At 39.1% G+C, this 27037-nt stretch overlaps 1 protein-coding gene across 4 annotated transcripts in view; it reads left to right on the top strand.

Annotated features, from left to right (window-relative positions):
* The first annotated feature begins 1492 nt into the window (after nt 1-1492).
* Nucleotides 1493-27037, top strand: part of LOC132818995 (G-protein-signaling modulator 2-like) — a 67568-nt gene continuing 42023 nt past the window's right edge. The window contains exons 1-2 of one of the 4 annotated variants that reach the window (XM_060830217.1): nt 1493-1802; nt 17486-17628. In XM_060830217.1, coding sequence (XP_060686200.1) covers nt 17621-17628 — 8 coding nt within the window. In that variant the 5' untranslated portion in view covers nt 1493-1802; nt 17486-17620. Of the gene's footprint in view, nt 1803-17485; nt 17794-27037 lie in introns of those variants that run through there. The other 3 variants (XM_060830216.1, XM_060830218.1, XM_060830219.1) reach the window with 3 other exon arrangements.

Raw genomic sequence — 27037 nt, 5'->3', positions numbered from 1 at the left:
GCATTTTGGGAAAGCAAATCTTAGCAGGACTTATACACTTAATGGTAAAGTTCTATTGTGTGTTTCAGAACAAAGAGACCTTGGAGTGCAGGTTCATAGCTCCTTGAAAGTAGAATCGCAGGTAGATAGGATAATGAAGAAGGCATTTGGTTTGCTTTCTTTTATTGGCCAGTGTATTGAGTACAGGAGTTGGGAGGTCATGTTGTGGCTGTACAGCACATTGGTTTGGCCACTGTTGGAATATTGCGTGCAATTCTGGTCTCCTTCCTATTGGAAGGATGTTGTGAAACTTGAAAGGGTTCAGAAATGATTTACAAAGATGTTGCCAGGTTTGGAGGATTTGAGCTATATGGAGAGGATTTGAGCTATAGAGAGAGGTTGAATAGGCTGGGGCTGTTTTCCTTGGTGCGTCAGAGGCTGAGGGGTGACCTTTTAGAGGTTTATAAAATCATAAGGGGATGGATAGAATAAATAGACAAAGTTTTTTCCCTGGGGTGGGAGAGTCCAGAACTAGAAGGCATAGGTTTAGGGTGAGAGGGGAACGATGTAACAGAGACCTAAGGAGCAACGTTTTCAGGCCGAGGGTGGTACTTGTATGGAATGAGCTGCTGGAAGAAGTGATGGAGGCTAATATAATTGCAACATTTAAAAGGCATCTGGATGGGTATATGAATAGGGAGGACTTGGAGGGATAAGGGCCAGGTGCTGGCAGGTGGGACTAGATTGGGTTAGGATATATGGTCGACATAGACGAGTTAGACCAAAGGGTCTGTTTCCGTGCAGTACATCTCTACGACTCAGATTGTGGTTGGTTCTTAACTGCGCTCTGGACAATTAGAGATGAGCAATGCATGCGAGAAACATAGAATCCCTACATTTTCCCAACAGCTACCCTCCAAAGACCCTCCCACCCAGACCTGCCCATGTCCCTGTAACCCTGCATCTCTGAACTATTGGAGGAAACCCGAGCACCCAGGTAGAAAACGACGCTGACAGAAGGAGAATGTGGAAACTCAACAGTCACCCAAGGATTAAACCCAACCCCGGGTCCCAGTGCGAATCACTGAACGGCACTCCCCTTGAAAGAAGCAAGCAAACGCGTCCAGGCAAGAATGAAAAGAACAAGGGACTGTGCGTGATTTAAGTCGTTCTTTCACTGAGTCAGGTCAGGTAGAATCAGCCGATAGGCTGCCAGGATCTTTATAATTTGGAGATGCCGGTGTTGGACTGGGATGTACAAAGTTAAAAATCACACAACAGGTTTAATTGGAAGCAGACTCGCTTTCGGAGCGACGCTCTTTCATCAGGATTTTTATAGTATAGGTGTTCCTAGAACTTGGGGCCAGGGAGGGGGTGGGCGCAGCTTCTCCGTCACCATAGCAACGGCGCCGCGTTCACTTCCTTACCCGACGCTGATTCAAATTTGAGCCAATGGGAGCGCGGCTTCTGCTCATTTGCCTAATTTATGTAACTGCCGTTGAGTCTGAGCCAGCTCGCGGAAGGCAATGCCTAACTGTAAAAACTAGTGGAAAATCGACCGGGAGTGAGTGGCGGCATTGGGAGGATTAAAGTTTGGGGAGGGGAGAGAGGAGCAGGAAGATCTCTCCAGGAGATTGAATTTAGAAAGGATTAGATTTCCAATAAGTGACCAACCTGGAAACCCAACGCCTTCGGTATTCATTAACACAAAGTGAGACTCGCCGCGGTCGAATGTGATCTGTCTTTAACAAAACCCATTGGCTGGGCCTGATCGAAACATTGCAGTTTCCAGACACCTCCAGGAGACAAGATTTGTGGTCGTGGTCAGTATGAACAATAAGACATCCTTGCTTCCCGTTTGGCTCTCTTGGTCTGCTCGCCATTTTTCACGCTTTGTTTCTAACTTGCGCCTGCCTTCGTGTCCTTTGCCTCTCTCCCTCGCCTTTTGCCTTTTCATCAGAGCTGTGCTTGCTTTTGCAAGTCTTTTCACTTGCATTGCCCTCTGAATTTGAGTTGTTCATTGGGGAGTTAATAGTGGGGGAACTGAGGGAAATTAAACTTCAAGCTTGAAGTGTCCCTGTCTGCTCAAAAGTGACAAATATGAAGTACCCTAAATGTTAGTTAAAACTTTGCCTTGCACTGTTGGGTTTGTAACTATCCATTAAGTTATTATCCAGCTCAACGGCATTTGAAACGTCTTGTATTCTTTAATCGGATTTCTCCTTCGTGGCCCAGTTTAACATTGGAAATTCATGAGTGAACTGGAGCCAAGACGTCCAGCAGATTGGATTGTGGAGACAAATTGGAAATTCATCTGTGTTTTAAAGTGAAAGAAATCAGATGCCAATGATAAATTGATAGGATGCCCACAACTAGGGAGAATTTAGATTTAGATTACTTACAGTGTGGAAACAGACCCTTTGGTCCAACGAGTCTACACCGACCCTCCGAAGAGCAACCCACCCTACATTTATCCGAGTAAAAAATGAGGTCTGCAGATGCTGGAGATCACAGCTGCAAATGTGTTGCTGGTCAAAGCACAGCAGGCCAGGCAGCATCTCCCTACATTTATCCCTTCACCTAACACTACGGGCAATTCAGCATGGCCAATTCACCTAACCTGCACATTCTTGGACTGTGGGAGGAAACCCACGTAGACACAGGGAGAATGTGCAAACTCCACACTGACAGCTGCCTGAGTGCTAACCACTGTGCCACCGTGCCGCCAGTATTTTGGCAAAATTGAGCATGGTATAATCTGAAGAAATATCTAACAGTTCCAAGTATTTATCGATTTGGGGGTTAGTGCCAATTTTATAAGAATTTGAACAAAAAAAAACTGAAAAAGAGCTTTTTGAATGTCAGTAAGTCTTTGAACTTTACTAGTGGGAAAATAAGCAGATGGATAGAAAGAATCAGAGGTTTCCTTCTTCATCTTAGGTTACAGGGGGCACCGTATATTCAGGAAATTGAAATGTGACAGTTTACACGTCTATAGTAACAACGTCCCCCGCCCTACCACACCCCAACACACACCTAACCCCGCATTTAAAATGGACATAACTTATGAATAGATGGAAAATTAGGCCGACTTTCAGGGTTTATTGCGTCTCTTTGCTTGATTTCCTTGTTTTCCCCATCAAATGCCACAGCCCAAGGCGAAGCAATTCAATAATTCCAAGCACAACAGTGGTAATATGTGCACTGAAAATTGTTATAAACCGTGTTTTTACTTCTTTGTGAAAATGCAATTTAAATATAAATCAGAATCTTGTAATCTTTTGAATTTGCATATGAGGGATAGATCATCTTTAGCATTCACTGTGAAGAATGAGATCTTTGTATATGTATTGTAATATAGATGTATCTTAGCTTTCATGACTTGCAACAATGGTTTTACTGGTTTGCTGTATTTAGTTTCATCAAAGCTGTTTTGTTTATTTCAAATCTAGTAATAGATTTTGTGTCATGGATGCAAAGTGTTTTATAGTGTAGTTTCTTTCAGCAAATATAAACATGTGGAAAGTTTAAAGCTGAATAATATATTGAAGAGCTGTTTTGCCATCTTAGTAAAACATGATTATGTTCATATTATAACTGTTTGCAGATTTTGCTTTTAAAGATTAGCATTTGCTGCCTAGTCTGAATTAAACTTAAGAAGTATTATACAAAAGTGCTGAACATTATTCAGTGACATGATCTACTGTATGCCTGATCCACAGTGTGGAATAATTAAAATTAGCCAAGGGACAGCATATGGCAACTACCAGTACCATATACAAATAACTATTCAAAACGAGATAACTTACTGACTGAATTTGAGACTTCAATTTTCAGTTACATATATTAAACAGAGGTAAAGCAATCTTTGAGAAAATGTGTAACTCAGATTGGGGCTCAGGTTGTAAGTTTGCTTGCTGAGCTGGCAGGTTAGTTTTCAGATACTTTGTCACCATGCTAGGTAACATCATCAGTGAGCCTCCAGTGAAGTGCTGGTGTTCTGTCCTACTTTCTATTTATGTGCCTTGGTCTTAAGATGGGTGATATTGTTTCCAATTCTTTTTCTAAGAGGTTGGTAAATGGGGTCCAAATTGAAATGTTTTTTGGTGGAGTTCCAGTTTGAATGCCAAGCTTCTAGGAATTTCCATTCATGTCGCTGTTTAGCCTGACCTAGGATGGATGTGTTGTCTCAGTCAAAGTGGTGTCCTCCTTCATCTGTATATAAGGATACTAGGATCAGTGCGTCATATCTTTTGGTGGCTAATTGGTGTTTGTGTATTCTAGTGGCTAGTTTTCTGCCTGTCTGTCCAGTGTAATGTTTGATACAGACCTTGCAAGGTATTTTGTAAATGACATTCATTTGTAGCTTGTTGGTATAGGGTCCTTTAGATTCATCAGTAGCTGTTTGAGTGTTTTGGTAGATTTGTGGGCTACCATGATGCCAAGGGCTCAGAATAGTCTGGTACTATACCAACTAGCCACCAAAAGACATGACCCACTATCACTGTCATTACGTACAGATGAAGAAGGACATTGCTTTGACTGGGACAACGCATCCATCCTAGGACAGGCTAAGCAGAGACATGCATGGGAATTCCTAGATGCCTGGCATTCAAACTGGAACTGCATCAATAAACATATTGATTTGGACCCCATTTACCTCCGCTGAGAAAAAAAAACAGAAATGATATCACCCACCTTAGGAGATGAAGATACATAAATAGAAAACAGAACAGAACACCAGCGCTTTACTGGAGGCTCACTGATGATGTTATCTAGCATGGTGACAAACATCTGAAAACAAACCTGCGAGCTCAGCGAGCAAATGTTTAACCAGAGGTAACGCTTTATTTGACTCAATGTCAGAATTAAGATTGGATAAACACTTAATAACTAAGGACTAATCTTGGCATTTCTTTATTTGATTTATTCAAAATTCTTCAAACATGTAAAACAGTTGTGATATTATGTCTGTGTCTAAGATCAGTGGATGTAGAGTCAGGAGAAAAAATAGCAGAATAGCCCGTAGGAGCTAAGCTTAACTGATTACTGAAATCCAATCCGTCTGTTCTGAAGAAGGGTCACGGGACCAGAACCATGAACTTTTTTTTCTCTCCCAATGCTGCCAGATCTGTTGGATTTCTCCATCAGTTTCTGATTTTGTTCATTTTCAGGGTTGCTTCTTTGGTTAAGAAGATGGGAAGTGGTGTTCTACATTAATTTGTGTAAAGATGGAAACAGAAATTTCTGGAAATTTTCAGATTGGTAACATTTTGTGGAAATAAATCAAGATTTAATGTTTGTTTGATGTCCTTTGTGTCAGTTCTGATACTAATTTATCAGAACCTGGAGGTGAATGATTATTTAAAATTTGCATAACCAATTTGGACTTGAGAAATGGAAATTCTAGAGGAATACAATTGAGCTACCTAAGAACTAGGTAGCTACTTTGAGCCTGCTTTTCTACTTCATATGATCATGGCTGATCTCATCTCAGCCTCAACTCTATTTTCCTGCTTGTTCTCCATAACCCTTCAACCCATTATTAATTAAAAATCCTCCTTTAAATTTACTCAATGACCAGACATCCACTGCATTCTCAGGGTAGTGAATTCCTCCGATTCACTACCCTTTTAAGAGAAGTAATTTATCTTCATCTGTTTTAAATCTGCTACCTCTTAACCCTTTTGTTATAGTTTCAGGATATGTTAAATTTGTACTAGTCCTTGGTCAAATCACACTTGGAGCACTGCTCTTGTTTCCATATTATTATTTTTCCTTATTTATTCTTTTGGATGTGGGCATCGCTGGCTGGCCAGCATTTATTACCAGTCTCTGGTTGTTCTTGAGAAGGTGGTGATGAGCTGTCTTCTTGAACTGCTGCAGTCCACCTGCCATTAGGGACAGAATTCAAACAAGTGAAGGTAAGCTGATATGTTTTCAAATTAGGATGGTAGGTGGCTTGGAGGGGAACCTGAAGGAGGTGGTGTTCCCACATATCTGCTGCTCTTGGCCTTTTAGATTGAAGTGCTTGTGAGAAGGTGTTGTCTTGAGGATCTTTGGTGAATTTCTGCAGTGCACCTAATAGATGGTACACACTGCTGTTACTGAATGTCTGTGATGGAGAGAGTTTGTTACAATGCCAATCAAGTGGGCTGCTTTGACCTGGATGATGTCAAGCATCTTGAGTGTTGTTGGGGCTGCCAGGCAAGTGGGGAATATTCAATCACACTTCTGGCTTGTGCTTTGTAGATGGTAAACTGGAGCACAATTCTGTTGTTGTTGATGGCCCACAGCGTCTCATGAATACCCAGTCTTGAGTTGCTGGATTTGTTTTGACGTCTGTCCTATTTAGCATTGCAATAGTGCCACACAACACAGTGAAGGTTATTCTCAACATGAAGGTGGGACTTTGTCTCCACAAGGACTATACGATGGTCACACTTATTGGTACTGTCTTGGACAGATGCATCTGCAGCTGGTTGGTTCCCTTACCCCTGCCGCAGACCCAGATTTGCAGTTAAATCCTAAAGGACCCGACTAGCTCAATCAGTGTTACTATTGCTGAGCCACTCATGGTAGTGGACATTGAAATTCCCCACTCAGAGTATATTTTGCGCTCTTGCTTTTGCATTCTGTGCTTCCTCTAAGTGTTGCTCAACATGGACTGGTCAGCTGAGGAAGGACAGTGCATGGTAATCAGCAGGATGTTTCCTTGCCTGTGTTTAACATGAAGTCATAAGACTTCATGGGATCCAGAGTCAATGCTGAGGAAATGATTCCTGATGAAGGGCTTATGCCCGAAACATCGAATTTCCTATTCCTTGGATGCTGCCTGACCTGCTGTGCTTTAACCAGCAACACATTTTCAACTGTGATCTCCAGCATCTGCAGACCTCATTTTTTACTCGATGCTGAGGAATCCCATGGAACTCCCTCCCGACTGTATACCATTGTATTGCCACCTCTGGTGGGTCTGTCCTGCCGGTGCGACAAGACATATTCAGGGATGGTCATGGTGCTGATTGGGACTTTACCTATAAGGTATGATTCAAAGCGTATGACTGTCAGGCTGTTGCTTGATTGATGTGAGTCAGCTCTCTCAGCACGAGCCCCCAGATGTTAGTGAGGAGAACTTCACAGGGTTGACAGAGCTGTTTCTGCTTTTGTCTTTTCTGGTGCCGAGGTCGATACCAGGTGATCCGTCCAGTTTCATTTCTTCGAGACTTTCTAGCGATTTATACAAGTGAATGGCGTGCTTGGCTATTTCAGAGGGCAATTGAGAGTCAACCCCATTGCTGTGGGTCAGGAGTCATATGTAGGTCAAACCAGGTGAGGATGGCATTTGTGAATTAGTTGGATTTTTACGACAATTGGCAATGACTTCATGATCATCAGTAGATTCTGAATTCCAGAATTTAAAAAAAATTGAATTCAAGTTCCACCATTTGCCATGGTGGCATTTGAACCTGGGCCCCAAGAACATTATGACTGTGCTGAAACAGGCCATTCGACCCAACGAGTCCACACCAACCCTCTGAAAAGTAACCCTCCCAGACCCATTCCCCTAACCTATATTTGCCCTAGATTAATGCACCTAACACTATGGGCAATTTAACATGACCAATTCACCTGACCTGCACATCTTTGTGACTATGGGAGGAAACCGGAGCACCTGGAGGAAATGCACGCATTCACGGGTAGAATGTGCAAACTCCACACAGACAGTCACCCAAGGCAAAAATTGATCCTGGGTCCCTAGTGCTGTGAGGCAGTAGTGTTAACCATTGAGCCACCGTACCACCTCGGTCTCTGGATTAATAGTCCAGCATTAATACCAATAGGTCATCGCCTTCCCATGAAAATGTTCCAGGCGCTGGAAAAAATGTAGAAAAGAGTATTACTAGTGCTGAGTGGATACATTTAACCAGAAAACATGGAACAGGCTGGGATTTTTTTCTCTCCAAAAATAAGAGGGTTCAGATGTTTTCTTGTATTTATGATTATGTACTTTGGCTCATTTTTTAGAAAACATATGATCCCGTAGAGGCTTTTAAAATTATGTGTAGGTTTTATTTCAGTTATTGTAAAGAGGATGTTTCTCCCATGTGACATCAAAATTTGGGATGTTATGGACTTAGCTAGACCCCTCAAAACACTTTTTAAGCAGGTAGCCCAGACGGTAATTTAGCTAAACAAATAGCAAGGTGTATAGTTGATATTCCCAGAGTAAATTAGCTGGTGTGACTGCCAAGATTTAAACAAACAAAATTTATTTCCAAAATTATGCAGTAAAACACAAAGAACAGAAAGCAGAATACTGGACAACTTATCATTATCCAAACCCAACTTAATGATGCTGTTCCAAAAATACTTGCAACAGTCACAATACACACATCACTTAGAACAAACAGTAAAACATGGCACAAGCAACTTGTAGTTCGAAATCAGAAGGGCAGAAGGAGAGAGAGAAGGCCTTCCAGCTTCCCCTAAGACTTTTATTCAACACATACCTGAACTGAATTGAACTACACAGCTAGAGAGCTGGCCATCCTTTTTGATTATGCCGGGTTTTTTAAGACAAGGAAGTCTTAAGTTGAAGGTATTATCTGTTAGGGTAAACAGAAAGCCCCAATGAGCCATTCAAACTTCAGATATGAGGGAGCCTGGTCAATTATCCCTTCTCTGATTAAAAAGCTCAAGGACATAGTAACCTTGTAACAGAACCAATATTGTGACAGGGGCTATAAATCTCAGAATACAAGTAGAAGCATGCAGATATTTGGAAGGTTACTAAATCAGTGGTGAGAACATCAGTGAGATGGTTTTAATTTCCGTTCTTGTTTCATTCTTCCCATTCGGGTCTCAACTTATCCTGCTTCTTTACAATGTCCAAAATATATTATTTTGCAATCTTACTGATTGCAATTCTTTTAGGAGACATATCTTCAGGTTGAAGAACCCTCAATTAGCTGGTAATAATCCCTATCTCTCAAAACTAAATTACTTGTTCTTTCATTTCTGTCATGTTCATTCACCTTGGGGTTATAGATTATATAGCAATGACTAAAATTGATTACAATATCATAGGCCTAGCTTGACCTGAGCAGAATACAGCTTCACTATGATTTCTGGAAAATTGAACTCAATTGGTTTGCAGTTGATATTTCTGAGCTAAAAATGTGTTGCTGGAAAAGCGCAGCAGGTCAGGCAGCATCCAAGAAGCAGGAGAATCGACGTTTCGGGCATGAGCCCTTCAGGCTAATGTCTGAATCATCGATTCTCCTGCTCCTTGGATGCTGCCTGACCTGCTGTGCTTTTCCAGCAACACATTTTCAGCTCTGATCTCCAGCATCTGCAGTCCTCACTTTCTCTAGTTGATATTTCTTGTCTAGTTTTACATGTTTTGGTATGTTGGGCCTCTTTTTCTTGATTCTTGACCTGAACAATATCTTTTTCTCTAAAGGAACAAACCTATAGAATAAACATAGCTGTCTCCTACAGCTTATGAATGACCATGTGAACATACAGCAAGCTGAAAATATTAATGGAGCATGGAATGTTACTTGAGAATTACCTTTGTATTACTGTCAACTGGATTTTTGTATGTTTTGGGAGGGTTGGTGGTTACGGCTGTATTTGTAAACAGAGAATAAAAATCTTAAATTTATTTTTCATTTGATATGCAAGTTTGATGCCAAGTTCCAACTGGTAATCATTCAGACTAATCTTGTAAAGTAAGAATATTTATCTGTTCAGGCCACAGTAACTCTATTAGAGGTAGCCTTGTTTGTCATATTATGTTTCAATTCCTCATCAGTTAACACACTTATCTCTGATATAAACAGAACAATATTTGACAGTTCTTTATTTCACACAACCAGAACTGGCACATTGCAGCCCAAAGTCTTTGTTTTAATATGCTTTTTAAGTAGGAAAGGCAGGAGGCTGGAAGAACACAGCAAGCCAGGCAGCATCAGGTAGTGCAGAAGTCGACGATTTGGGTGTCAACCTTCTTCAGTTCTCCACCCCCAGTCCTGAAGAAGGGATACACTCAAACATTGACTTCTGCACCTCCTAATGCTACCTGGCTTACTGTGTTCTTCCAGTCTCCTGCCTGTCTACTTTGGATTCCAGCATCTGCAGTTTTCTTTTGCCTCTTTTAAGTGGGAAAGCCATATATTTCAATTAACAATACTGTTTTAGTATAGAGTTTAGGCTTGCTCACTGAGCTGTAGGTTTGATATCCAGACGTTTCATTACCTGGCTAGGTAACATCATTAGTGGCGACCTTCAAGTGAAGCGAAGCTGTTGTCTCCTGCTTTCTATTTATATGTTTGTCCTGGATGGGGTTCCTGGGGTTTGTAGTTTTTTAGTATCCAGAAAACACTTTCTACATCTGCATGATTTATTCATTAATATCGTCTAGTTCTTATCTGCACTGTCTAGTAAATTCAATAATCTGTCTCATTGAGAGTTAACATTTGTTGTATTTTAATTATCGGCAGATTTTAAAACCTGACTTTTAGCCAAAGTCATGAGGGATGTTTCAGTTCATTTAGACGTGGGTTTTACTGACTGGCCCATCATTTAATGCCTACTTCTAAATGCCCTTGAGATGGTGATGATGAACTATCTTCTTGAACTGCTGCAATCCATTTTGTTGGTATATCCATAATACCATCAGGATGTTCCAGAATTTTGTCTCAGTGACACTGAAAGAAAGATGGCTGTATTCCAAAGCAGGATGATGAGTACCTTGAAAGGGAACTGGCAGGTGTTGGTGTTGCCTTGATTTTTTTTCTTTGAAATGAGTGGTTGTAGGATTGGAAGGTTCTGTCTGGTGAACTTTGATGAAGTTCTATAGCCTGTATATTAATGGTGAAAGTAATGAATGTTTGTGAATGGTTTGAAGGTTCTGCAGTGATGGAGCTGCACTCATCCAGGCATTTGTGGAGAATTATATCACACACCTGATCTTTGTCTTGTACAAGTGTTGGGGAGTTGGGAGATGATATACTTGTTGAATGATTCCTAGCTTTTGATCTTTACTTGTTGCCACCGTATATAGTGAGTCTAGTTCCGTTTCTGATCCATGGTAATCCCTGGAATGTTGATAGTAGGTTAATTTAATATAAACGGGTGATGGTTGGATTATTTTCTTATTGGAAATGGGCATTGTCTGGCTTTTGTCTGATGCAAATGCAATGTATCACCCTAAACCTGGATACTGTGCATATCTTGTTGCATTTGGACACAAACTGCTTTGGTGTCTGCGGGTCCTCTTGTGGCAGGGTGGTAGTGTCCTTGGACCAGGAGGCCTGGGTTCAAGTCCCACCTGTTCCAAAGATGTGTAATAACACTGTTGAATAGGTTGATTTTTGAAAATTTTTTTGAGTAATGATCAAGACCTACATGAAATTGAGATTATTTTGATTTTTAAAAAATGTATTCCTCCTTTACAGAATGGTTTTTAGCTTTGAGGGAAACTTACAGGTGGTGGTTCTCCCATGCATTTGCTGTCCTCGTCCTTCCAGATGGCGGAGGTCACAGCTTTGGAAGCTGCCTTAATGATGTTTTAGATGGTAGAACTGCTGCCACTGTGTTGGTGGTGGACAGAATGAATGATGAAGGTAGTGGATGAGTGCGACACTAAGTGGCAGCTTTGAGCTGTGTTTTCATTATGGATACACTAGAACCAATACTTACTTATAGAATCATTGAATGCTTAGAGTGTAGAAACAGGTTCTTCAGCCCAACAAGTCCTCACTGACCCTCCAAAGAGTAACCCACATAGACCCTTCCCTATTGTAATTTGATTTTTAATGTCTTAGCCCTGTTTAGCTGAATTTCTTTCAGCTTGCGTTGTTAGAGATCTGTGCTTTGGATGATAAGTAATATTTAGTTTGACAAGACGATATGGCAGCTACAATTCAGAAGATAGAACAGTTCCGTTCAAAAAGTAAATGCTAAAACTTTGACTAAGAGTTATTTTATTGTTGTTAAAAACATTTGTGTTTGATGAATTTCCTTGGTTTTATTTACAATCTAGAGGGTTTGTTGCATTTGGTAACAAAAGCCTGGAAATTGACATACACAGTACTATCATATGATTGAATGCAGATATCAAATTTGTATTTCCACTACTTAACAATAAATTGGTTAATGCTTTATTTTAAAATGGCAAAGGGAGGAATTGATTGCGCATATTATGTATTTCTACAATGAAACTTACTCAAAATATTTTTGGGCTAAATTCTTGATAAAAGACACTACAAAATTGTGGCCTATAAAATGGGTTGCGGAAGGTGTATCATATGTTGATTTCATGCTTTAGAAGCCTGCTCTAATATATGATTTTGTCTAGATGTTAAAACCTGTGAAGCATTTCATATAATTTTGTGGTTTAGCATAATCTTAGCAGGTTTTGAGAAGATTTGTAACTCAGATTGAGGTTCTGGATGTAGGTTTGTTCGCTGAGCTGGAAGGTTCATTTTCATAATTTCGTCACCATACTAGGTAACATTTTCAATGAGTCTCCGGACGAAGCCTATATTAGCATAATCTATATAATAGATAGAAGCTGAACAAAAGTGGAAGAATATGTATTGTCATGTCAATTCCTGTGATTTAAGAATTTTCTGATTGGTCAGAATTCTTGTAACAATTACTTCCAGACCCTTTTTTTCTTTTAAATTGCTTTGTTTTGGAATTAACTGTATTTATGTGTGTAGATCATTGCAGGTTTAGCCAAATTAAAATAATTGTGTCTTTGAGATTAAAATGTATATTTTAGCTTCAAATCCTTGACAAACATATTTTATTTTTGTTCAGAATTGTAAAGGTTAACCTGCACTTTTGAAGTTCACACATATTATTGTGCATTACTCATGTTAATCTCTTAATTCTGAGATCAGACAGCATACAGATTTGTGTTCTTTGATAAAATGTTGAAACATTCTGTAATATGACAACTGTATTGCCTACACATTTCGATCATAATTCTACTTTTTTTGAGCAGAGGAACCACTGTATTATGTAATCAGTAGATTTTGATTTTTTTTGAAAATCTTAAGCATCCAAAATTATTGTCAAGGTACAGTATAATATTACAATATCAACTAACATATAGAAAATTAACCATTGAGTGAACTGTGCACTGAATATTTCTTTTCCTTTAAATTTCACTACCTTCCCAGTTGTTTGAAAGCTATTTCTGCTGAGCATTTTTATTATGACTACACTACCATTTATAATAGTCACAAAGGACTCCACTGTAGTCATAAAAATGTTTTGATGATAACTTGCTAAGCTTATAATTTCAGTAACTTGGTCAACTTTGACAGTAGAATGCTGTAGTGTCCTAGGTATGTGAACAAATTCTGCTGGATCAACCCATGGTTTATGTGACCTCAAACGATATTACAAGTGATTGTATTCTTTGTATGCAAATACAATTAATATTGACGTTTTGGAAGTCTGCTTTTTCAATTATTCCCCCTATGATGTTAATATGAATTATAATTAATTTGCCAACCTGAGAAATCCATTTGACATGGAGCAGAAGTGCATTCCTACCAAGTACCTGACACTGCCGCCTGCTCCTGGGGCTGTGGAAGAGAATGGGGAAGAAAGAAGCCAATGGAGAATAAAAGATCCCTCATTCTGAGACACCGATTTAAGGAGACCTTAGGAAGGGCAGATCTACCTAACAAATAAAAGGCAACTTTATGATCAAGTATTTGAGCATAAAGCAAAAAAATCAGGAAACAGATACAGAAATGGAAATACTATGAAGTAGTCATCGTAATCTAAAAGTGTGATATCAATTTACCAACAAATGCTGAGAAATATTAAGTCATGGATTGGAAAAGTGATTGTGGTGGAAGCCGTATGCTAAATATTTTTTAAAAAATGCATTAAATTTGCCAGTTTTGTTCGTCTGAAAGTTATTTATGCTGAGCATTTTTAATTTGGCCCCTCCGCCATTATAAATCCTGCTTTTAAGATGACCACTTGGCAGACGTTCCTAACTGAGGTTACACAAAGCTGACTACAGTTTTTGCAAAGATGCTAACACATGGCATGTGGATTGTCCTTCCTTTACTGAAATATGCCATGTGTGGCAGGTGGGACTAGATTGGGTTAGAATATCCGGTCGGCATGGACGAGTTGGACTGAAGGGTCTGTTTCCGTGCTGTACATCTCTATGACTGTATCTCCCACTTCTGTTGGATTGGAGATGAATGATTTGTTAATGACATTTATGGATATTTGGAATAATTTCTCACTGTTTTTGTTAAGGTGTCATCTAACTATTTCAGCTTGTCTTACCTTGCCAGTTAAATTTGCCAAACAGCAATTCCACTAATCAAGTAGGCTTTGTCTGCTAATTAAAATGTTCCAAATAAATAAGAGAAAAAGACCTATTTGTTTTCAATTATGAAATGTGCTCCAAAGCTACTTGTCACCACTGAAATTATTAAATTTGCCATTTTATTGAAGTAGTCCTGGTGCATAATTCAGGAGAATATACTGTACTTTGAAATGTACATTTAATACAAACATTTTTGAACTAGTATCATTTGTGTGTTTGACAAGTATTATATACTATAAAACAAAGTGACAATTTAGAGAAAATCATGAGCTGTTGGCGTCATTGGCAAAGCAAGTATTTGTTGCCCATCCCTAATTGCCGTTTAAACTGAATTGCCTGCTAGGCCATTTCTGTGTGCATTTAAGAGTTAACCAAATTGCTGTGGGCTTGGAGTTGCATGGTGGCCAAGGATGGCAGATTTTCTTATTTAAAGGACATTAGTAAACCAACTAGATTCTTTCTTCAGCAAAATTGAAGTTTTATCAATAAGGAAATTAACTTAGAATTCAATTCACTGTTTTAAAATCTGAAATTCAGTCAGCTGCTATGGTGTGATTTGAATCCACACCCCCAGACCATTAGTCTTTGCCTTTAGGTTAGTGAGTGGTTCAGTGACATTACCACTTTCCACCATCCCTGACATGATAATGAAACTGTAGCACCTACCAGATATTTAAGTAACAATCTTTTTAGGTAAAATTGAAAGTAGTGGTTGCAGTTTCCTACACTATGCAGACATTGTAATGATGAAGATATGAAAAATTAGTATAATTTCATCCATAATCAATGTTAAAGTTAATTGATTCAAGCAAATAGTTCAATTAGATTCAATTTCTCAAGCATATTTTTGGCTATGATGTTTACTATAAAGAAATGACAACACATACAAAGCTATCTGAATGTCAGAGTTATTTTACAATGTGAAAATAAAATTAACTAGTTGAATTTTCCGCTTTGAGAAATGTGTTCGGTGCTCATCAAAAAAAGTAACTTGATTTTGGAACATGAAAATTCCAACTGGCAGAATCCCCTTTTACTTTTGAATTTTTTTAGCTATACTTTTTATGCAAATCATTAGGAGGATCTTCATTTTGGGTTGTTAGGAATTTAAGCAGTAAAATTCAAAATAGAATTATATAAGTTTCTGCAATATATCTCTTGAATTATGAATGGACTATAGCACAAATCTTGCTGAATGTCATTCATAGGATAATTGTCATTTTTAGGCCAACTATAACTGCCATTTTTAAATGAAGGATGGATAAGTTTCAACAACTAAATGGTGGCTTTTTGCTGGGATCCTTTTAATTAAATAAAGGTTGTGCTGCTTGCCAAATCCAAGGGCATGCAAGTCATGGGTTGCCTCCACCGCCAAATCTAAGCCATCTGATGCCTGGAGAAAGAACGCCTCATCTTCCAACCAATGGCGAATGATGGTTCAGTGGTTAGCACTGTTGCCTCACAGCGCCAGGGACCCAGGTCTGATTCTAGTTTCGCACGACTGCCTGTGTGGAGTTTGCACATTCTTCCCGTGTCTGCTTGGGTTTTCTCCAGATGCTCCGGTTTGCTCCCACAGTCCAAAGATGTGCAGGTTAAATGCTAAATAGTATTCAGGGATGTGTAAGTTAGGTGCATTAGTCAGAGGGAAATGTAGAGTAATAGGGGAATAGGTCTGAGTGGGCTACCTTTAGGAGGGTCGGTGTGGGCTTGTTGGGTTGAAGGGCCAGTTTTCACACTGTAGGAATTCTCATTCAACCACAGCATCAACGTCAATTTCACCAGTTTCCTCATCTCCCCTCCCCCCACCTCAACCCAGACCCAACCCTCCAACTCGGCACTGCCCTCTTGAACTGTGCTACCTGTCCACCCTCCTTCTTGTCTAACTGCTCCACCTTCCTCTCTGAGCTGTCACCATCAACCCCCACCTGCATGTACCTATTACCTGCCCAGCTATTCATCTCCCACTTCCCCCCACCCCCACCACTACCACCACAACCACCACCCCAATGAAGTGCTTATGCCTGAAACATCGATTCTCTTGCTCCTCAAATGCCGCCTGATCTGCTGTGCTTTTCCAGTGCCACACTTTTTGACTCTGATCTCCAGCATCTACAGTCCTTACTTTCTCCTGTTTGCTGTGCCTTTGTTTGGTAACTTTACTTCCTTGCCAAACTTGAGTTTAGAAGAACAAAGTAAGCTTTATTAGAACATGTAGATCTTGAGGAGACTTAACAGTGTGGATGCTGAAAGACTAAAACTAAAGGATTTAATTTAGGACAGCACAGTGTCTCAGTGGTTAGCACTGTCACCTCAGCGACAGGAACCCGGGTTCGATTCCAGCCTCTGGCGACTGTCTGCAGTTTGCACATTCTCCCCATGTCTGCGGGTACTTCGGTTTCCTCCCACAATTCAATGATGTGTAGTTTAGGTGAATTGACCATGCTAAATTGCCCATGGTATTCAGGGATTTTGAAGTTGGGTGAATTAATCTGGGGTAAATGCAGGGTAATAGGGGAATGGTCTAGGTGGGTCACTCTTCTGAGGGTCAGTGTGGACTTGTTGGGCTGAAGGGCCTGTTTCCACACTGCAGGGATTCTATGATTTAGAAGATAAGGGGTCTCTGATTTAAAGTGGAAATGAGCCTTTGTTTTCTCTGAGGTCATTAGACCTTGGAATTCTCCCTCCCAGAGGGCAATGGAAGGAGGCTAATTGAACATTTGTAAGACTGAGTTGGATAGTCTCAATTGACAAAGGGTTTAGCTCAGAGAGGTGCTGGAAAAGCACAGCAAGCCAGGCAGCATCCAAGGAGCAGGAAAATCGACGTTTTGGGCAAAAGCCCTTCATCAGAATTGACAAAGGACCCAGTGGGGATAGGGAATGGAGAGAAAGTCGTATCGAGTCCACAATCTGATCAAACCTGATATTATCAAATGGTGGAGCAGATTTGAGGCAGTGAGCGCTTTTGAATGGCGTACACCTTCCAATTGTTTCCTGTATTTTTTTTGTTTGCATGGAATTTCTGTCTTCATTGGAGATTGCTTTTATCTAGTGACAATCATTAAAGTTTATACAAATAAGCAGTACATTTTATGGGCTATCATGCAAATGTTCCTATGTTTTCTTTTGTAGGTTACAGTTGAAGAATCTGGGGCCATTATTAAAAAAATCACAAGACGTTTTGTGATCTGAAATAACTATGATCTTCAGGAACTAGAAAAAAATGGGAAAAGAGCTCACAATGTAGTCGGCATTCCTGAAGCTGTCATGCATAGGTAATCTGTATCTTGGACATTAATTGAATTTTAAACTAAAATAGGAATTAGCGTCCTTCTGGACTCAACAGTGGATATGTTGAGTGATGTCATATGACGCAGCTGAATGGATGCAAATAATATTTTAGTTAGCCTGCGTGAGCACCCTTATCATATCCGATACAGGTAAGAATTCTTCCATTTTTTGTTTAACTTATAAATTATATAAACTTGTTTGAATGTTTTCATTCAAGTTTGGCCTATATTGGGAAAACAATTAAACATTTATTTTTTTAAATAACTTAGCAATGTTAAGCACTATTTTTAAGAAGAATCTTGTATCTCTTGATTCTTCCCTTAGGAATTTGAATCACACTGGGTTAATCTCCGCCACTCCAGCCAAAGTGGGGATCAAATCCTGTGCTACGGACATCAGCCTGATCCAGCCAATTAAGCCAACTAACCCTCTAAGGATGTCCATTGTCTCTTATAGTAAAAATGTGGAAATATGGAAATCTGTAAATTGGACAAAAATCCAATAAAATACAAAAGTCAAAAAATGCAAATCAAAGTATTTTTTCCCTACTTATACAGGATGTACATGTGTGAAAGTCAGATTTTTTAGATTATTTTTTAAGGTTAAATTTATGGGTTCAATTATTGCTTGGATACTACTTTTAAGGCATTGACATTCATGCTACAGTCCAAAAAAAAATCAATAGCAGAAGCCCAATTGATCTCTAAGTAAAGAAAAAAGTCACAACCAATTACAGTAATTTCATGAGTTCTACAGGGAAACTGAGCTGCACACAACCTGACTCTGATCTGATGCGTCTTAAAGTTCATTCTAAATTCTTCCATTTCCCTTCATTTTCTCTCATCTACTGTTGTTTTAGTTTTTAAAACCAGCATTTCAAGCTTTTATTTCTGAAAGTTATCGGGCATTTTACTCTCCTACAGTTTCACCGATTATTGTAGCCGTGAGAAATTGTCAACAGCTGTATGGTAATTACAGTGAAGTAAATGCATATAGGCCTATCTTGTAGGAAATGATGGTGTGGTAAACTTTGTATCATACTAATTATACTAATTATAGTGCTCATTCAATAATGAATTTAAGAAACCCGTAGCCTAACATTGTACATAAAAATGCATAATAGCACAAAAAGTTTCATTTCCTCATTGTAACATTTATGTACAGAATAATACCTTGACTCTCAAATATTGATCTGTTATCTATGAAGAGCTAGGGTTGACTTTTACATGAGATATATGGAAAATTCCAGATTTTTTTGGCCAAACATAGGGGATTGACTTTATTATCGTTAGTTCTCTTTACCTTTATTAAATATATTCTGAAAGGTTTTTGTCTTTTCTCCAAATCATATCTTGTGAATGGCATCAAATATGTACAGGTGCTTTCTTTTTAAGATTGTATAATTTCAATTAAAAAATAGAAGCCTATTAAGTTCCTGAGAAAATAGGACAGTGAATCCAGCAACAAATTATTTGGCTGCATCATAGACATTTAGGTAAATTAAAGATTGGTCTGAAATTTGTACAGGCATTCCCAGCATAATTTCAGAAGTTGGAAATGCTGTGGGAGGTCTGAGAATTAGGCTCAGCTATTATATTTTTGCCGTGTAAGCTACAGTGCTCAAACCATCTCCTTTGTCAAAGGAATGGAACATGTAGTCTTGATCCTTCTTTAATCATATGTTGGGGTCTGTTGTATTGCTGATATGCCAATAGAAAGCAGAGACAAGACTTTCTAAATGGTGGAAGCAAAGTTTGCTTGACTTGGAATGCTGAACTCCCTGGCAGCTTTTGAATTATTTTATGTTGCTGTGGTCAGTAGAAAGGGCTGTGAGCACTATATTTTCTTACTCTTCCCAAGTAGATGTCCATGTTGCACTAATATGAGCAGAGTTTCCACCAATAATTTAAAAATATGGGACCTTCTCTGTGCACTTGGGAGAAGTCAGCTGCAGCACTCACCTCGACATGGGAAAACAAGAAGGAATGGTGTGTAATTTGTTACAAATGGCTTTACATTTTGAGTCCAGTGATCCTCGTATGTTTGTGGATGGATGATTGAGACAACCCACACCGGTGTCCAAGGAGCCAGTTGCATAAAACTTGAATACAACTGACACCATTCCTTCAGGTCATGAGTCATGTTTCAGCAGTTGGTGTAATTCTGTGTCAGTGTCTGGGATGTTCTCAGTGTGCATTCTCAATGATTTTTGCATTGATCATTCAGATGAAATGGCATTGAGGACAAGATGCTTTGGCCCACTTGCATGTCATAAAGCGTCCTTCAGCTGCAATCTTTCATGTGAAGGCTGTTAAACATCTCCTCACACTTGTTGCCAGTCTTGGTCTTGCTGGTGCATTTGTTCCTCCATTTCTTTATGCTTTTCTTGCGTTGTGTCCTATTTGGCTGAATCCATCAGTGAATCTTGCAATGAACCTGTGTGGCAAGCATTAGAAACTGAAAGGTCCTCACTGTTGTGAATAGGTATCCTTCGCATCACTCATAAATGCCTGTTTGACATACTTCTCCATTCATGAGACGTGAACAACTCTGACAAGGAGGGCTGTGCCTGTATGTGGTACTTGTACTTTATTCTGATGAATGCAGCAGCAGCCATATTGCAAAGACATTTGGGAAACTGTAGTGCTGCATGAGTCATGATACTTTTTCTGTGCCACATTGCATATAACAGCACATTGCAGATTACTTGCACTTTAAAGTGATAGGAAATCAAATTGGTGCCTTGTACAGCCTATGAAAGCCTGCCCTACTTTGTTTTGTGGCCTGCAGGTATCTCCTTTTAAGGTCGATTGTGATCATTTCCATTCACAGAGATGATTATATTCAATCTGCAGTGAACAATGACATGGTCAATATCACTTGTGACCAGGGTTTGCATACCCAACAGATGTAAAACGCATGCATTTCACATGCACAGTGACACAGTTGCAAAGGACTGCAAGTAAAAATTGACTCAGTGCCTGTTGAATTGACTCCCATCTTTCAGAAGCGAAGCTCCTGATGTTAAAAAAAAAGCCTGATTCCTGCCACTCCATATGCAACTTAGTCAATTTATGTTCGTATTTTATAGTTAGAATATGGGAGGAAATGGAGGTCACCCTTGGCATCACAAGTCGTAGGCTCAGCATGGTCAAGAATACCTCTGAACCTATATGTTCCTTTTTCTACTTGGCAAGTCTTGCACAGCCCATCACTACATGATCCCACCCACAACTTTGAATTACCACCAGACCCACGACCGAGCCCAATCAATCCCCCTAAGGCTTGTCACTTCACACTTTTGTCCAGCCTGCCAAAATGATCCACAGTACTCTTGTTGAGGCCACTGTGATGATGACTGGTGATTGTTGTCACTGACATCTATCCCTGCCACAATAGGGGAGCAGAGGTTTAAGATGGGAGGGGAAAGATTCAAAAAGGACCTGGGGTGCAACTTTTCCACATAGGGTGGTGTATATATGGAATAAGGTACCAGATGAAGTGGTAGAGGCAGGTATAATTATAACATTTAAAAGACATTTAGACAGGTACATGGATCGAAATGGTTTAGAGGCATATTAGTCAAACACTGACAAATGGGACTAGTTCAGTTTAGGAAACCTGGAGGTCATAGATGAGTTGGGCCAAAGGGCCTGTTCTAGTGCTTTTTATCTTTTTCTGACTCTATTGATAATTAACAACAATTAGTTGTGGATGTGTGAGTATCATGGAATACTCCATCTAAACAGATGTGTGATTTGGAGTTGCTTTCATTTTTGGTTCAATGAATGTTTACAATGATGGAAGAAGAAAACAAACCATATTTATTGCCATGTATGATGACAATCCAAAGGAATTGACAGAGGTTACCATAAGAGTTTACTGCTGTGAAATTAAAGTAAAATAATGTAACATCAAGTTTTTAAAATGTTAAAATATAATGTTTAAAATATAAAATAGTATCTCTCATGGGGAAAATGGAAAGTTAGATGACCTTGTCCTTGAAAAACAGGGAGGTGTGACTGAATGTACAGAGCAATCCTTTTGATTGTTGTGTTTGAATAGCTGGTAGTGTGTAGAAGTTGAGATATGGGTGTAAAGCTTATAATAATGTATAAAAGTAAGCTGAAGAAGTAATAATTGGTAGAGATTGTATGTGAATGAAATGGATGGTATCTTTTGCATCATAAGAGATGAGGGTTGCAGTTTTTAGGCAATGGCATTTGAAGATGAATTCACTTATGTGCCATTGTTGAACCTTGTAGCATCGCATTCAAGTTCTCTGACAGCTGTGGCTATCTGGTTGCACTGCCTTTGCAAAGCTTTGCTGGAGGATCTCTTTTACGGAGTCATACAGGTTGGAAACAGACCCTTCAATCCATGCAAAACATAATCCCAAACTAAACTAGTCTCCACTTGCCTGCTCCTGACCCATATGCCTCCAAACCTTTCTAATTCATGCCTTTTAAACATTGCAAACCTGCCCATATCCATCACTTCCTCAGGAAGTTCTTTCCACACACCTTTTGTGCAAAAAATAAATTTGTCTCTCATGTCTCTTTTAAATCTCATTCCTCCCACCTTACAGATGTGCCCCCTTGTCTTGAAATCCCCAATCCAAGGAAAAGGACACCTACCATTAACCCTATGTACACCCCTCATGACCTTTATAAACCTCAATAAGGTCACCTCTGAATGTCCTACGCTCCAGTTAAAAAAGTGCCAGCTTATCTAGCCATCTATACCTGGCAACTTTCTAATAGAACTTTTCTGAACCTCCTCTAGCTTAATAAAATTCTTCTTATGATAGGGTGACTAGAACTAGGCATAGTACAACCAGAAGAGGCCTCATCAATGTCCTGTACAACCTCATCATGACATTCCAACTCCTGTACTCCTAAGAACTGAAAAATGAAGGCATGAGTACTAAACGCCTTTTTAACCAACTTGTCTTTTTGTGATCAAATCTTCAAAAAAATTATGCACCTAATCCCTTAAGTGCTTCTGTTTTACAACAGTACCCAAGGCCCCACCATTAATTGTATAATTAATTGTATTAATTGTAACAGTTATACAACTGTTTGTTGTACCAAAATACAATACATCATATTTATCTGATTTGAACCGCATTTGCCATTTTTCAGCCCATTGACCCATTTGATCGAGAAAGCCTTCTTCATTGTCTACTATGCCACCAATTTTCGTGTTGTCCACAAACTTAGTAACCATGCCTTCTGTATGCTCATCAAAATCATTTTTATAAAATGACAAACAAAAGAGGACCCAGAACTGATCCTTGTGGAACACCATTGATGACAGATCTCCAGTCCGAACCGCAAGCTCCTACTGTCACTGTCTCCTGCTGTTAAGCCAATTATGTATCCAATTGGCAAGTTCACCCTGAATCCCATGTGACCTAATGTTTCTAATTAGTTTACCACGTCAAACCTTGTCAAAGGCTTTTCTGAAGTCCAAGTAAACTATGTCTACTGCTCTGCCCTCATCAATCTTTTTGGTAGCTTCCTCAAAAAAACTTAATCAAGTTTGTGAGACATGATTTTCCTTGCACAAAATCATGCTATCTCGAAGCAAGTATTGCCTCTCTAAATGTTTATAAATTCTATCTTACTATACTAGACTAATATCTGGAATGCATGATTGTCTTTTAGGAAAATTTGACAGGCTAGGCTTGTATCTGCTGGTGTTTTAAAGAATAAGCAATGATTTGTTTTGATGCATAAACAATCCTGAGGGCAGGATGTGGAAATTCCCTTTCCACATGTGGGAGAATCTTTAATTGTGGGTTATTGTTTTAAAAATGAAGTGTCACCCATTCAAGATAGATGATTTTTTTTGGTCAGGCATTCGTGAATGTTTGAAACTCTTCTTGAAGAAGTGGTGGATGCGGAATCTTTGAATATTTTTAAGGCAGAGGTGGATGGAATTATGATAAGCAAGAGGGTGAAAGATTGTTGGAGGGTAGGTGAGTGTATGTAATAATCAGATTGGCCATGATCTTATTGAAAGGTAGAACAGGCTCAGGAGGTGGTTTGGTCTCCCCTTTCTTCAAAAGGACAATGATCCCATTACTTCGACCAGATCTCTTGTCACCTCCACAAGGTGACCAGTGCGACATCCTTGGCCTTCCATGAAGTTCTAGCATCTGCCTCAATTACACAGTTAACCTGCAAAAAGCATGCTTTACAGTGTTGAAGTGCTATCTTGTATTGGAAACAATGGGATGGAATTAAGAAAACATTATAATCTCAATTTTTAGGAGCCATTGAACATAACCCAGAAAGGTTCTAAAGTATGTATAGGAACTTGGCATTAAACAATACAGCTTACCTTTTTTAGCATTAGTAAACTTTTAGCTGCTTCTCCAGCTAGATGTGTCCTGTCCAAAGAAACTATCTGAAGCCAAATGATAGCATTCTCAAAATGTGAATTAGGTTTACCTTTCCTGTCAATTAATGGTCAGCTCTAAAGAAAACAGCCAATCTCCAACCTCTCTTCATAACTGAAACTCTCCAGTCCAGGCAACATTCTGGTAAATCTCCTCTGCACTCTCACCAGTGCTATCACATCCCTCCTATGATATAGATTCCAGAACTGCACAACGTACTCCAACTGTAGCTTACCCAAGATTTTATACAGTTTTAGTATAACCACCCTGCTCTTAAACTCTAAGCATCAGCTAATAAAGGCAAACATACCATCTGCTTTCTTAATTACTTTTTTCGCCTGTCCAGATTCCTTAAGGGGCTGGTGTACATACATACATACATACATGAATAATCTCCATTCATCGTGTGTTTTCCTGCTTTGTTTGCCCTGCCCAAGGGCAGCATCTTGGATGTATCTGGATTTAATTCCATTTGCCGCTGATCATCCCATCTGACCAGCCCAATTATATCCTCCTGTAATCTAAGACTGTCCTTCACTTAACTTACCACCCAACCAATTTTTGATTCATTTGCAAACTTACTGTGCAGCCCTCCTACATTCATGCCCAAGTTATTTATATAAACCATAAACAGTGAGGACACTGATACCGACTCCTGTGGACCCAACTGTGCACAGATGTCTACTCAGAAAAACATCACTCAACAATCATCCTCTGTTTCCTTCCAGTCAGTCAGTTGTGAATCCAATCTGCCAAATTGCTTTGGAAACCCACGGACTCTTACCTTTGTTATCAGTATCCCTTGTGTGACCTTATCAAAAGCTTTACTGAAGTCCAAGTAGATCTGCATCAAAAGCATTGCCCTCATCTACACACCTGGTCACCCCTTTAAAACTTCAATCTTCCTGACCATAGGATGGAATGTGCCATACGCAGTGTAGTTCTACTGATTTTTGAAGGCTTTTAGTAACGAAGGCTTTTATTTTTACAATCTACGAATGGTCATTCCACAATCCTGGCTACATCATTTAATATAGGAAGCCCCCGATTTACTAACATCAGACGTGTGAATGATGTAGAGGTGCTGATGTTGGACTAGGGTGGACAAAGTCAGAAGTTACACAACACCAGGCTATTGTCCAACAAGTTTATTTGATATCACAAGCTTTCAGAGTGCTGCTCCTTCATCAGATGATCCAACATTCGCATGGTTCATTGTATGAAAAATGACTATATTATCCTGCATTATGTTCCGACTTGTGTACAAATCAACTTGTAAACAACCTCCAGAATGGAGCTCATTCATAACCCAAGGACTGCCCGTACTGCTATACTCAGCTTCCAGGTGACTCCCTTCTGCCACTATTGTCGAGTCTTGAGAATTTCGTCATTACCTGTTCTATATACATGAAATATATGCTAGCCTTCCTAGATATGTTTTAATGTGTTAATAATAGTAAACAACCTTTCTTTTCCCTGTTGTGTAAGTATTAACTTACCAGCATTTTGAGGTGGTGAAAACATATTTTAATAAGTTTGACCTTTAAATCTGCAATATTGTTGTTCTAAATGTCCTGTATGCAAACCAATGGAATTTGAAACAAATTAGAATGTACATTTTAATGACACTGCAGAATCTGTTGTGGTTGGCCAATATTTGGCAAAGTTGTTGCATTATGAGAGGAAGAACAATAATCATATACTTTCTTTCTCATTTGTGTTGTTTAGGTCAACAAAAACAAGGATGTCCATATCCTTGTGGTTGTTACCTTTTCCAGTATTGTTCAAAATAGTTGTTTGTAATTACACAGTTACTGCATGCAATCCTAAATGTAAGAAACAGTTCATAATCTTCACTGTTGTGAACTGGGGTTTTTCATATTTTATTCTTCACGCTCATCCTGAATTATAATTCACATAGATATCTGTAAAAAGAAGCAGATACGTTAATAGCACAAATCCATGCTGTTATCTTGCCTTGATAATGGCAAAATCTGCAACTGTTTTGGGATTCACAAACTGCTACTTGTGCTCATCCTCATTGAAGATAGCTGTTTTACTGCTCTTAGAAACTATTCTGTCCAGAAAACCGTCAAGGAAGCTATTCCTAAATACTAGCTGCTGAAAGAATAGAATTGTTAATCTGGCTGTTCTGTGCCAGTGTGTAGGCTTGCAGTTCAAGTGTCCCCTTCGTTGTTATTTTAGTTTAGATTTCTATTTTAAATGGTTTCGCAATTATATACTTGACCCAAATTATGACATTATATCTAATTAACTACTCAATATGACATGAAAATTGTGGCTTAATAGCATTTTTAGGTGAACAAACCTGTTACAGATATTGGTGAGGTAGGTGGGACTGTTTAACATTGTTGTTTGCCTGACCTTTGAGCTCCCCTTGGATCAAACCATCAACCTCCTCTGTTCCTACCTCCTGATTAGCATATCTCAGCCGGCTTGGCTCTCTCTCTCTTATTCCTGATGAAGGGCTTATGCTCGAAACGTCGAATTCTCTATTCCTGAGATGCTGCCTAACCTGCTGTGCTTTGACCAGCAACACATTTGCAGCATTTAATATTGCAGACCCCAGATATTCTATATGGATCCCAACATGACAGTGAAACCCTGTTTAAGAACTACATTGCACAAGCATCAAATCCTTTAATAATCCCAACTTTTACTGACTACTTTTATTTCTTGAAAATATTCTGGCCAAAGTATAAAGTTGCCAATCCTGTTCAAGCTTAAACTTTGATTTTGTGGCTATAAAAGGAACATAGTGTTGTTATTAACTAATTTAAAAACTAGATTTGTTTATTACTTGAGCAGTGAAAGCCAATTATTTTATGATACTTTATCCTGTCAGTGTCTTGCTGGAGTTTTGAGATTGTATATTGCAAAATATACAAAATATTTTTAAAAATCCAGAATTTCTCATTTTCAATTATTATTATGGTGGAATGGCACCTTTGGAAATTTTCATTAAG

This window comes from Hemiscyllium ocellatum, chromosome 9 (assembly GCF_020745735.1).
Source record: "Hemiscyllium ocellatum isolate sHemOce1 chromosome 9, sHemOce1.pat.X.cur, whole genome shotgun sequence".
In the NCBI taxonomy this organism is placed as follows: domain Eukaryota; kingdom Metazoa; phylum Chordata; class Chondrichthyes; order Orectolobiformes; family Hemiscylliidae; genus Hemiscyllium; species Hemiscyllium ocellatum.
Note: the sequence above shows the minus strand (reverse complement) of the source record. Positions and strands in the feature narration are given on the sequence as shown.